At 52.5% G+C, this 12,989-nt stretch overlaps 1 protein-coding gene across 1 annotated transcript; it reads left to right on the top strand.

Annotated features, from left to right (window-relative positions):
- LOC311159735 (histidine--tRNA ligase, cytoplasmic) lies at window positions 1–12,149 on the top strand. Its single transcript, XM_084215989.1, has 13 exons — window positions 1–148; window positions 850–939; window positions 2,534–2,653; window positions 2,831–2,926; window positions 3,648–3,773; window positions 5,712–5,819; window positions 7,460–7,558; window positions 8,590–8,683; window positions 8,820–8,947; window positions 9,031–9,273; window positions 10,414–10,530; window positions 10,896–11,042; window positions 11,654–12,149. Exons 1-13 carry the CDS (start codon window positions 71–73, stop codon window positions 11,711–11,713), a joined length of 1,506 nt encoding a protein of 501 aa, XP_084072115.1. The 5' UTR covers window positions 1–70; the 3' UTR covers window positions 11,714–12,149.
- Window positions 12,150–12,989: the final 840 nt, after the last annotated feature.

A 12,989-nucleotide genomic window follows, 5' to 3' on the forward strand; every position in this document is an offset into this window, starting at 1 on the left:
GGTGGCGGCGCGGCGCGTGCGCGGCGGCGGCGCGGGAGTTGCGCATGCGCGGCGCGGGCGCGGCCTCGCCATGGCGGAGGAGGCGGCGGTGCGGGCCCAGGCGGAGACCGTGCGGAGGCTCAAACAGGACAAGGCCGATGCGGACGAGGTGCGGCGGCTCCGGTGCTCCCGGAATGGGGTGCTGGGGGAGCAGCAGTATGGCTGGGAGCGGCCGGGGATGAGAACGGGGGCGGTGGTGGCATGGGCAAGAGGGGCTTGGGGAGCTGCGGGCGCCGGTGCTGGGCTGGGAGAGAGCAGCGGGGGAGAACGGGGAGTGCCGGTGCGGGGGCTCCCGGTGCGGGGGCTCCCGGTGCGGGGGCTCCCGGGCCAGGGCTGGTGGCGTTGGGAAAAGAGGGGTCGGGAAGGGTGGGAGTGCGGGGCTGGGAAGTGGAAGGGCTGAGGGTGCAGGGGAGACGCGTGGTGGGAACCGCTGATAGCGGTGTTAGATTGAAGGGAAGGGTGGCTGGGAGGAGGATGCTGGAAACAGCCGGTGCTGGTGCGTGTAGCAGGAGCTGGTGGTGGTGGGGATAGGAATGGGGACATAGCTATGGATGGTAGTGGAGGTCGTGGCAGTCAGGGAATGGTGGGGGTGTTCGCCTTGCTGAGATAGGGGTGCTTGTATGAGAAGTGGGAAGTGCTGGAGAGAAGCAGGGAGTGTCCCTCTGGTCGCTGAGAAACTGGGATAGTGGGTGTGTTGTGGTTGTGGGGTGCAGGTGCACTGTGAGTGCTGGGGTTGAAGGTGCTGGGGAAGGCAGTGGGCTGGGCCTGGTGGGTGGTCTTATCCCCAGCTCCCTCCTTCTCCATCCCCAGATTGCAAAGGAAGTGGCAAAGCTGCTCGAGATGAAGGCGCAGCTGGGGACAGATGAGGGGAAACACAAGTTTGTGCTGAAGACCCCAAAGGTAACTCCCCTCTCCTGTGCCCCTCTGTGTGCATGTCCTCCCCCAGACACACAGCCAGCACCCCCACACATCTGTGAGTCAAGGTCCAGCATGGCCACACTTGTCTTTGTTCACATTTCTGTTTCCACTTTCACTTTTAGCAGCAAGGGGAAGAGGGATGAAAACATTGCCTGGCAGTATTCAACCCAGATACCCACCCCCTTAGAGACTTCTGGGTGCTTCTGTGACATTCCAACCACTGCTGGTGTGGGCAGGAAATTCCCTTCTGATCAAGCTTTATTGTAGCTGCCCAGTGGGAGAGGGCTCATATCTGTCCTTGCTCTGAGGGGCTCATTTACCGAACAGGTCTGGCCAGCTGCTGGAATTTGTGTCCTCTTGTGCAAGGACCCTTCCTTTACAAGTAGCTTTTCAGCCTCCAGGCCAGTAAGAATAGTGCCCATAATGCAATTTCTGCTGAAATACTTTGTAACCTGAATGTTTCACCACTGGCAGCTGATCAGAGACCACCTGCTCCCATGCTGTGCTGTGTAGACAGTTATGAATCTGTTCACAAACAAGCCAGGCTATGGTGATGCCACTGACACAGGAAATCACAGACACATGGAGTGCTTTGGGTTGGAAGGACCTTAAATCTCATCTTGTTCCACCCCCTGCCATGGCAGGGACACCTTCCACTATCCCAGGTTGTTCCAAGCCCTGTCCAGCTTAGCCTGGGACACTTCTAGGGATGGGGCAGCCACAGCTTCTCTGGGCAACTTCACAGGGAAGAATTTATTCCCAATATTTGAAAGTCTCAAAACTGTCCCTTTGTCTATTTCCTTTATGATATGTTTGCTTGAATGTAATTGTGGTGTGATGCCTGGAAAGTGAAAGGGTATTTCACTATTTAAAAGTGTGGAGAAGGGGATTTTGCAGCTCAGTTGAGTTTCCAGCCCATCTCAGGCTTGTCAATGGCTGCTGAAGGGCACCTGAGTGATCTGTGGGTCAGGGTGCTTCCTCCTGCCTAACTGGTTTTATAAAGTGGAAGTGGAGGTCTAGCTAATAACAACGATTTTTGTGTTACTGAGAGCATGAAGGTGGTCATTGAAATAATTTAGGGATCCTTGACACCAGAGAAATGGAAAGGGTGCATGGCCCTGTGAACTGTAGACAGACATTTCACAGGTGTTGCATTTTGAAAGATGATTTTTCTCTGTTTGGAAATTGCAGAGCTGATGGTTGTTGCACAGTGTCCTCTGTTTCCACCTTTGGGGTGGCTCACTGGGCAGGGGTCTGGCTAACAGGTTTGCATCAGAGCTGAGGACAGGTCCTGGTTGCACTGTCAGGCTTGAAAGCACTGACCTCTGACTGCTGGATCTGTTTTATCCCATTTATTTCCTGTACTGTGAAACTCCTGGCTTAGGTTTCACTCTGCAGACCATGGCAGACTCTGTCTGAGCTGTGTTGTGGTGTTTTCCAATGTTTTAAGGGCTGTTTACCAATATCTGCTGTCTGGACCTGGTCTCTCTGGCTTTGTTAGCAGTATGGCAGCATCCTTCTCATGTCATGCCTCTAACCCAAAGTGTGCCTTGCTCCTTTTGCTCCCTCATCCCAGGGCACCCGGGATTTTGGCCCCAAGGAGATGGCCATCCGTGAGAGGGCCTTCAAAGCCATCATCTCCTGCTTCAAGCGCCACGGGGCCGAAGTCATCGACACGCCGGTGTTCGAGCTGAAGGTGGGTGAGGACACAGCAGCTTGGCTGAGCTGCTGAGGATCCTGCAGCTCAGAGTGCTGAGAGCTGAGTTTCCTTCCTTTCCTAGGCATTTTTCCTTTCTCTCCTTGTTTTCTGTGTGCTCTAGCGCTGATCCCTGTCACTGAAGATGCTGTTTGTTCGTGTGTTGTTTTGTTGTAGGAGACACTGACAGGGAAATACGGTGAAGACTCGAAGCTCATCTATGATCTGAAGGATCAGGGAGGAGAGCTGCTGTCCCTGCGCTATGACCTGACAGTATCCTGCCACAGCTGCTGCTGAGGGGCCTTGGCAGCCCTCCTTTTGGGGTAGCACTGTCCTGAGGGGGAGGAGGGACCCCAAACTGACAGGGAGAGCATGAGCAGGCAGTGTGGTTCAGTGGTGCAGAACCCTTGCTTGGTATTTACTCTGCATTGCTTCTGTTTGATGAAGGAATGCTTAGAATCATGGAATATCCTGAGCTGGAAGTGACCCCAAGGATCATTAAGTCTAACTCCTCCTGATCCTGCACAGAACACTCCAGCCAAGTGCCTGAGAGCGTTTTCCAAATGCTCCTTGAGCTCTCTCAGGTCTGGTGCTACAACCACTTCCTTGGGGAGCCTGTGTCCGTGCCCAACAACCCTCTGGGGAAAGAACCTTTTCCTAACATCCAGCCTGACCCTCCCCTGACACAGCTTCATGTCCCATGTGTGTGGAAGAACAGAAGATCTGTATGAGTGTGATTTCTCCCAGGCAGGGTTCCCAGAGCAGGCTGCTGCAGTACACAGCCCATGTGGCTCTGAGATCCAGCCCAAGGTGCTGCTGGAAGAATCCTGAAGGGACACTTGGAGGCAGCATGTGGAGACCTTGGGGAGCTGGGATAAGTCCAGCTGTCTCTTAGCAGTCCTTTGCTGGGTGGGATGCAGTGAGGACCCAGTGCTGCCTGTGACATAACTGGGGGGATGATCCCTTCTCGCTGCCATCCTTTACTCTGTCTCAGGTGCCCTTTGCTCGCTACCTGGCCATGAACAAGATCACCAACATCAAGCGCTACCACATTGCCAAGGTGTACAGGAGGGACAACCCGGCCATGACCCGGGGCCGCTACCGCGAGTTCTACCAGTGTGTGAGTGTGGCTGTGGGCAGGGACACTGCTGGGACAGGCTGTGGGCAGGCCAGCACCTGTGGGCACATAGCACTGTCAAAGTAACAGCTGTGTTACCCTTCCCTGTGCCTGTGGAAAGCTCTGAAGGACCCACTAATCTCCTTAGGGTGTCTTTATGAGTGTGAAAAACAATGGGAGAGGGGGTGTGACAGCTGTGACATGGTGCTGGTGGGGTGTAGAACTTTGTCATAGAGCCCCCAGGTATCACCTCCTTTGCACTGTGTGGGAGGGCAGCTCCTTGCTCCATCCCACTGTGCTTGGTGGGTGGGTGGTGGGGAAGAATTTCCTTCTGATCCCAAATCTGGCAACAGTTCAGCTCTGGGTGTGTTACCAGGACATACCAACCAGGCAAGGCAGTAGCATACACTACCTCCCTTCCATGTTTAGTCAATTTTAACTTCAAAAGAAGGAAAAACACAGAGGCCAAATTACAGAACAAGTAACCAAGCAATTTCCTTAGTGGCACTCCCATGGTAGCCCTAAGGAACAGCTTTGCTCTGCTCTACTGACACAGTCCCCAGGGACTCATGTTGCAAACAATTTCTTTTGTTTGAGAATATTCCTACTTCATTATACAACCCCTGGGAATACCTTCCAGCTTTGGCTTGGTGATTCCTGTTTCCAGTTAACTTGGGGTCATTGCCTCCTGTCTCATCTACTCCAAGATCTCACTCCTAGGATAGCTAGAAATGGTCTTCTAATATCCAGACTAAATGTATTTGCACCTGATAGTTTCCTTCCTCTCATTTAAATAGTTCAGCACTTAAAATACTAGCTATCATCCCTTGATATGTATTCTTCCCCTTTCCCAGGTAAACATTTGGGAAATGTTTAGAGAAATTTTCCCCTCCTTAGACCACTTAAATCAAGCTCTGTTACCTTTGTTACCTTCTCTCCTTGGATATGTTTTTGTTCTTTTCTCAGCCTAGGACTGTTTCCTGCAGTTTTTCTTCAATATAATTCACCAGGCCCTGTTCTTTTTCAGTGACATTTAATCTGTGCCATTTACAGCGATATCAGGACTTTCCTGACTTCCTGTACACTTCCTGTACTTCCTCACCCAACTTTCCCAAGGATTGCATCAGCCCTTATTGCACTCGGCTGATCAGGAATTAACTGTGTGATCCCATCTCGTCCTCCAATGCCCCAATTTATTTTGAGAGCTTGGTGAAGCCCTCTTGAAATATATCCACATAATGAAAGTTATTCTTGAACCCAAAATCTCACTGCAGACTTTGCATTTGGGGATTTCTAAACAGGAATTGAAGATGGGCTCTCTTGTCGCTTCTGTGTTTCATTTCTCTCTGAACACTGATGTTGTTTCCAATCAGCCTATTAAAGCATCTTGATGCTGGGCTTTGGTTCTTCTATGTGCTAGTTCATCTGGTGATCTCTGGTGGGGACCATGCAGGGTTCCTGATTGCCTTTCCTGTCTTAGCAGTTGAAACTCTGGTTTTGCTTCTCTTGCCTTCCCTAATCATTAACTTGGTTTGCATGCATATTAAAAAAAGCATCCTAAGAATTAAGGCAAAACATTTGGTATTTAGGTCATAGCAAATGAGAAGTAATTTTTTCCTCTTCTTTCTGATTCCTTTGTTCTATATATTTACTTCTGCTCCTCCTTTTTGTTGTTTTTTGAGGATCTCTGTTTCAGAGTATCACACAACAACTGCAGTGTACAAACTCTTTGAAATGCAGTGGACATGAGAGCACTGCTGCCTTCCATGGTAGAGGTCCTAACCCACATCCTGTCCCTTCTGGATTGACTCTGTAAGGGATAGTGCTCCCTCACATCCCGGTTCTGTTGGGTTTTGTATACAAGCTGCTGTTCCCAGAAGCTGTTTTTCTGCAGCCATGCTGTGATGCTGAATTGCTGACTGCCTTTTCCTGTGCCCCCAGGACTTTGACATTGCTGGGCAGTTTGACCCCATGATTCCTGATGCCGAGTGCCTGAAGATCGTGCACGAGATCCTCAGTGACCTGCAGCTCGGGGACTTTGTCATCAAGGTGAGACTGGGTGGGTTCTCTGTGCCCTGCTGGGAAGCAGTGGTCATTGTTCTGTGGTTTTACACAGTAGCACCTGCTCCCACTCTAAGTTTGTCCCTCCTCTCTGCCTGGAAGCTTCCCCTTGTGTTAAAGATTGGACTCCACTTGCATTTGCTTTGAGCTGGGAATGACAGGAGTTTTCCTGAGGCTGCAGCTGATGGAGTTCTCTCCAGAACTAAGCACGGTCCCTTGCAAAATTCCAGCAACCAGCTACAGTGATAGAATGGTCTGGGTTGGAAGGGACCTTAAATATAATCCAGTTCCATTACCCTGCCATGGGAGGGAAACACCTTCCACTATCCCAGGTTGCTCCAAGCCCTGTCCAGCCTGGTCTTGAACACTTGCAGGAGTGGGGCAGTCACAGCTTCTCTGGGCAACCTGTGCCAGGGCCTCACCACCCCTATCATAAAGAATTTATTCCCAATATCTATCTAAGCAGGTGATTGTTTTATTCCCTGCCTGCAGTAAAACAGGTTCTGGTCCAGGACTCCTGCCCTTATCCCAGCAGGGGCATCTGCTCAGTGTGTGGTGTTGCCTGCAGACTCCTGCCTTGCCACCAAGTCCTTTTTGCAGCTGAAGCATTTTCTAGACCAAGAGTTGTGCCCTACTGTAGGCTGAGCCTGCTATTTGCTTCCAGACACCTCTGTTCCCTTGGGATGGCAGCAAATGGTGCTTGGTGTGTAGGTGAGGCAGGATGGGAAGGGTGCACAGGTGCAGTAAAGCAATGAGTGGGAGTGCTGGATGCACAGGAGGGCAGTGAGATCTCTGAGGGATCTGGAGCTGGGCCATTCCTGGGCACTGCAGGCTGGATGTTGTGTTCCTGGTGCAGCCCCATGGAGCAGGAGCCAGGTACTTCCCCTTAAATCAGTCTCAGATGACATGAAGGAACTGGGTGTTCGGGCAGTGGTGAAAGTGGTGCCTTTGAGGATGAAGACACTCCTGCAGTGGGGAACAACAGAATAATCTGCCTGTGGTTCTTCTTGTCTCCCACTTTCTGGTTCATGTTGATGCTGGAGGATTCCAAATTCCTGTGAAGTTTCTTTGTTCCTAATTGTACACATTTTCACTACCCATGGAAATGTTGAATGCAGCTGAGTCTTTGGCCTTAACTATGTGCTCTTACAGAGCATAATTAAGCTATAGAATTCACCATACTATCATTAAAACAATAAATCCTTATTGAAGATTTAATATAATCAGACGTCCCTTTTCTTTTAGGCTGATAGTGTAAGGTAATACTCTGAATTTATCTCCTTGGCTGTGGTCTGTTCCCAAGCTGTTTTTACATGTCCACATGAGGGGACTCATAGGCCCTGATGTTTTTTTTTTTCTTTTCTCTCTTGAGTGGAGGTGTCTGTGGCTGTAGAAAGAAATGTGATGGCTCTGCCCAGGCTTGGTAGGTGTCAGTTGTGCTATTTGCTCTGCTCTGGGAGGCTCAGCTTCCCAAGAATGGGAGACAAAAATTACAAATAGCAAGAAAACCCCTTCACATATGTCTCCTCTATTCTCTTCCATGCTTAAAATTAGGGGGAATGAAGCAGGACAAGGCTGAAGCATCTGCATGAGTTCATAATTCCTGATGTGCTGCTCCTTTTCCCCAGGTCAATGACCGGCGCATCCTTGATGGGATGTTTGCAGTGTGTGGAGTCCCAGACAGCAAATTCAGAACCATCTGCTCCAGTGTTGACAAGCTGGATAAGGTATGGGCTGGAGCTCCAGGCTGCTGCTGGAGTCTCAGTGAATGAGCCATGGTCCATGAGAAATGGCTGGAAAATGCTGATAAGCATCAAGTTGTTCCCACCTTTCCCTGGAGGGGATACGTGCAGGGCACAGCATTCACACAGGAAGAGTGGATCCTCTGTTTTGTTATCCACTATCCCACGAGGTCCTGATAAAAAGAAAGGTGGGAGGGGAAAAATGCTCTTCATGCAGGAGGTTCAATATCCCAAATCTTCACCTGCTCAAGGTGTTGCTGCGTATGAACCAGGCTCATGAAAACCTGCACCAGATTAGGCTAGGGCATGTTAAAAGAGCAGCTTGCATGTCATCACATGTGGTCGTGGTTCTTCGTTGAAGGGTGAACTGCCTTTTCTTGTGGAGGACTCATCAGATGGTCAGATGAAGGCAGCTGGAGGGGGTCTCACTCACAGCCCTGTTAGCAGAGATCCATTGCAGAGGCATGACCAAAGTTTGGAGTTTGGGGCTGTGTATGTGCAGAAGGCAATGGAAGGGAGCACAGGGCTTCTTTCTGATGGGATCATTTCCTTGTGATTTATCACAGTGCAGCTGGATGTGATCAAGACTCTGGGTCTCTGACTCATGGTCAGTGGGAAGATGGCAGCATATTATGCTTCCATTGGGTTTTTCCATTCCTCAAGCAATACCTCACACCTTTCCAGGTGATTCCATAACCAGCAACACTTTCCTGAGTGATGCTTATGACTAAGTACCTAACCAGGGAAACCACAGCAGCAAGATGGGTCTCAGACTTGGTGGTTATACAGTGCTGATATTTGATTCTGGCCAGAAATCAAACTAAAGGTATTTTTATAGGGTTGAGATACAAACAGGCTGTGCAGAGGTTCAAGAAATGGAGTTGTGCACACATGACTGTGCCCTGAGAGCTGCTACTTCTCTCATGCGCCTTCTAAGCATGATGGTGGGATTCTGCCATGCAGAGGAGAGCCCGTGTCCCTGGTGCAATGGCTGATGCCCTTCTCTCCCCTCACAGGTGCCATGGGAAGAAGTGAGGAGTGAGATGGTGGGAGAGAAGGGGCTCTCTCCCGAGGCTGCCGATCGCATTGGGGAGTATGTCCAGCTCCACGGTGAGCACCATGGGGTGATGCCCTTGGCCTTGTGCTGGGCTGGGCATGGAAGGTGCAGGGCACAGCCCCGGCTGGCCGGGGCCATCGTGCCGGCTGCTGCTGCCCTGGCACAGCTGAGGCATGGCTGGTCCCACAGGTGGGCTGGACCTGATCGAGCAGCTTCTCCAGGACCCAAAGCTATCCCAGAACAAGGTGGCCAAGGAAGGGCTGGGCGACATGAAGCTGCTGTTTGAGTACCTGACCCTGTTTGGCATCACAGGGAAGGTGAGGAGGTGTGGGGGAAGGAGGGGGAGCTGCCCTGCTGGGCCCCGAGCGGGCGGTGACGGAGCCGCCCTTGTGCCCCGCAGATCTCCTTCGACCTGAGCCTGGCGCGGGGCCTGGACTATTACACGGGGGTGATCTTTGAGGCTGTGCTGCTGCAGCAGGAGAACGAGCACACGGAGGAGCCGCTGAGCGTTGGCAGCGTGGCCGGGGGCGGCCGCTATGACGGGCTGGTGGGCATGTTTGATGCCAAGGGCCGCAAGGTGCCCTGCGTGGGGGTCAGCATCGGCATCGAGCGCATCTTCTCCATCCTGGAACAGAGGCTGGAGGTAGGTGCCTTTGGTGCTCAGCTAAGCATGGTTCATTCCCCGCTCCAGCAGATGCTGAAGTGAGTGTTCTCTGCCCCAGCCTTTGGAGAAGCCAGCCAGGCCTCTGCTGTGTTCTGCACCAGGAGTCAGAACCAGCATATAACCTCCAATTCTCTCTGGCCTGGCAGATGGTGTCTGGGGCTCCCACTGAAGACAAGACCCTTCTTCCCACAGCCCCCAGACATGGCTTCTCCAGCTGCAGCTGGTGGGGCCACTTTAATCCTCAGCAGGGGCAGGTACCTTAGTGTTCCCCACTGCATTAGGCATCCATGTGAGCCCCCATCCTCCTTGGTGAGCCAGCGTTGTTCTGCAATGGAGGCAGCAGCCTCACACATCTATTTGTCCTGCCTGTGGCACTACAGAGACCAGGTATCACATGTTCCAGGGCAGGAACTGCAGTGCCTCTAGGGGTTTCCCAGATAGATTTTTCCTCATCCCTCTCCTCAAAGTCGAACTGTTCTTCATCCCAGTCAATGGGTGTTAAATAGGTCTTTGTAAGCTCCCAAAATGGGCTACGTGTTCCCTTCCCCCAGAAGTCTGGTGTTATTTCTCTCTCGGCAGCCAAACACAACTGGAATTTCTAAATAGAAACTGAATTCCTCCCCCACTACCTCCAGCCCTGGACAGGTTTGTTCCTTTGCAGGTGACCTTTTAAAGACTTCTCCCTTCAGCAAGGCAGCAGGGAAATGCCACATGGAGTATCCAACATCTGCCACAGGGGCTGGTGGAGCATTCAGCTTACTGCTGTTTAACCCATAGTTTGAACCTCAGCTGAAGAGCAGGCAGCTGCCTGTGTCCACCTTCTCCTGGGTGTGTTGCTTCTGAGCTGCTCAGAGCAGATATTTAGGAGGCCCTTGGGTGTGGAGAAACTGGAGGGAGGCTGTGTTAAGCATCTGTCATGGATAATTGATTCTGCTCTAGGATGGGATCTGTGGGATTTCTCTGACTCTGAGTTAAGGGTTAAGGCTGTTGATCCCTCTGAGCCCAGTCCTCTTCAGTGCTAGATTGATGGAGCTGAGTGGTGACCCATCCTGCTCATAGAATCAATCTCAGGTGTCTTGGTCTGTCTGTGGCATCTTCTGGGTCTTGTCCCCTCTCCAGGCCTCTGAGGAAAAGATCAGGACAACAGAGACACAGGTGCTGGTGGCCTCTGCCCAAAAGAAGCTCCTTGAAGAGCGACTGAAGCTTATCTCTGAACTGTGGGATGCTGGAATCAAGGTATGACTGGGTGATGGCAAAGCCAAGAGCTGCCTGGTTCACTGTGTCTGGGAATGGAGCAGATCTGGCTTTGCTTTGGGAAGGAGTTACAGGGAGCAGGTGGGGGGCAGACACTGCCTTCCTGAATGGAGCCTTCCTCTTCTCAGTGTCCCAAATCATGGGCTCTCCAGGAAGGGCTGGGCAGCAGGACTTCGTTTGCCCTATAACTGCAAGGCCTTGTTGAAGCTGGTGCCCAGCCTTCTCCAGGGATCCATCCTGTCCCCACCACACAACCTCACACTCACCAGAGTGCCCCAGCAGTGCCTGGTTGAAGGTGTCCAGTGAAACCTCCCAGTTTGATGATTTGTGCTCTGGCTTTCTCCCAGGCAGAGATACTGTACAAGAAGAACCCCAAGCTGCTGAATCAGCTGCAGTACTGTGAGGAGACAGGCATCCCTCTTGTTGCCATTGTGGGTGAGCAGGAGCTCAAAGATGGAGTCGTCAAGCTGCGGATCGTGGCATCCAGGGAGGAGGTACAGCCTGTGGCACGGTGGGGTTGGCTATGTGACCCTTCAGCCCAGCCCTCCAGACCCAGTGGTGTTTCCAGCAATTTCTGTAGCACCCCATATTCCAGTTCCTTGGCCCATGCAGCTTCCTGGAGTCATGAAGTGCTGTTGTGTCCAGCTGTGGGGAGTCTCCTATCATGTGGCCTCCTTGAACTCCTCAGTTCAGGAGCCTGGAGGGGTGATTCAGTGCTGCTCTTGGAATGAGACTGAACAGAACTTGGTTAACCCTGAACTGCAGGGCTGCTCTGTGCCTGTTACCTCAGGGCAGATTCCCAAAACAGGCAGCACTGGAATCAGTGCATAGCTCACTGGCTAAGATCACCGCATAGATCAGTAGCTTTGGAACCAATAGGCAAGTGTGGGAAGAGCAGCATTCTTAAAGCCATTATGCAGGAGAGGGTTTACTGGGGGTGCTGGTGTGTGCCTGCTCTCATGGGTTCACCTCTGTGGCTGCTACAGCCCATTCAGTCCCTGTAGAGAGACTGGTGACACCTTGGTGTGACCTCCTGAGCCACAGGGCCATGACTGTGTCAAGCTGCTGGAGTTGTACTGAAGGAACTTTTTGCTCCCCCGTGTAGGTCAATGTTCGAAGGGAGAGCCTGGTGGAGGAGATCAGGATACGAACGAGTCAGTGTTAAACCTTCGGATGCCTCTACTCTCCCTTGCTGGATTCCAGCTGACAGATCTCTGTAAACGCCTTCACCAGGCTGTGCAGCAGTGCGTGGGGTGTCAGGGTGACTTTGAAAGCTGTATTTATTCTTGTCTTAAGCCCTTCCTTCCCTGGTGGGAGCCAAGAGGCTGCACTGACTCCTGTGCCATGCCCTGGCCCTTGGGAATGTTGCTGGAAAGATGTGGAAGTGGCTGTGGCAGATGCTGGCCGCACGTCTGCTGCAGCGACCCATGGAGCCCCACATTGGCAGCAGATCCCGGGGGTTTGGCTGCAGCTTCTTGTTCCCATCGCTTTGAATAACCATCCCAGCCCATCTCTCTGCTCTGGCTGCAGGGGGTGACCTTATCCCCAGCAAAATGTAATGGCGCTGCTCCCAGAAACATAATAAATCTGTCTGTCCCCTGCTGTGACTCCTGTCTCTGCTTGCTGCTCGGGGCAGCGATTTGCTCACCTGCCTCGTTAAGCCCAAGCTGTTCTTTAAAGGTCATTGTGTGCAGCCATAATGTTTTCTCCTCCCTCTGGATACCCCTGGTGCTGCCAACCCCTGTGACAGGTGCAGAGCCAAACTCCCACAGCCAGGTGGGGCTCCGTGAGTGACCTCCCAGTCATGGGTGTGACAGAACCCCCAATCCCCTGTGGCTGGCTCAGGATCTGCCCCCCAGCCCCCTTTGCTGCTGAGCCACACATTTGGCTTGATGTCAGTAAAACAGGTCACTTTTTAAATCTGTGGCTCTCTAAACAAGGGTTAGACATGAATAAAGAAACAATACATCTTTTCTGTGGAAAGGACAAGACAGGGGCATGGCAGGGACAGCAAGGTAATAAAGGGCTACGAAAACGTAGCAACGAAGAGACAGAGGTAGAACAAGGCAAGGAAGGGGTATACAAGGCCTCCCTTGTCAGTCCTTGCCAGCCCCTCCCTTGCCCCGTGCGCCGACGGGAGCTCTGTGAAGGGTTCTCAGGGCGCCTTGGGCTGGCGCTGCAGCTCCAACCTCCGCTCGCGTCCGCGCTGCCGCACTGGCAGCGGAGCTTACCTGTGCACCTCATTTATACCCTCCTGCCGGCACAGCGCGGCCCGGCACAGCCAATCACAGCCACAGGGTATGCCCGGCGCAGCCAATCACAGCCACAGGGCAAGCCCGGCTCACCTGTTCCCGCCCTGCTCATTTCCCTGAGCTCTGCTCCCCCCTCAGGCTCTCTCTCCGCCGTTCCGAGAGCCGGTCACTCCCACTCCCCGCCGTCCC

This window comes from Fringilla coelebs (genome assembly GCF_963513975.1).
Source record: "Fringilla coelebs genome assembly, chromosome: 15".
Lineage (NCBI taxonomy): Eukaryota > Metazoa > Chordata > Aves > Passeriformes > Fringillidae > Fringilla > Fringilla coelebs.

What these genes read in the sequence shown, in the direction of transcription:
- LOC311159735 (XM_084215989.1), top strand. Translation starts at nt 71, where the DNA reads ATGGCGGAGGAGGCGGCGGTGCGGGCCCAGGCGGAGACCGTGCGGAGG. An exon ending in TCGGGGACTTTGTCATCAAG is followed by an intron (nt 5,820 to 7,459) that starts GTGAGACTGGGT and finishes CCTTTTCCCCAG; the next exon opens with GTCAATGACCGGCGCATCCT. An exon ending in TGTGGGATGCTGGAATCAAG is followed by an intron (nt 10,531 to 10,895) that starts GTATGACTGGGT and finishes GCTTTCTCCCAG; the next exon opens with GCAGAGATACTGTACAAGAA.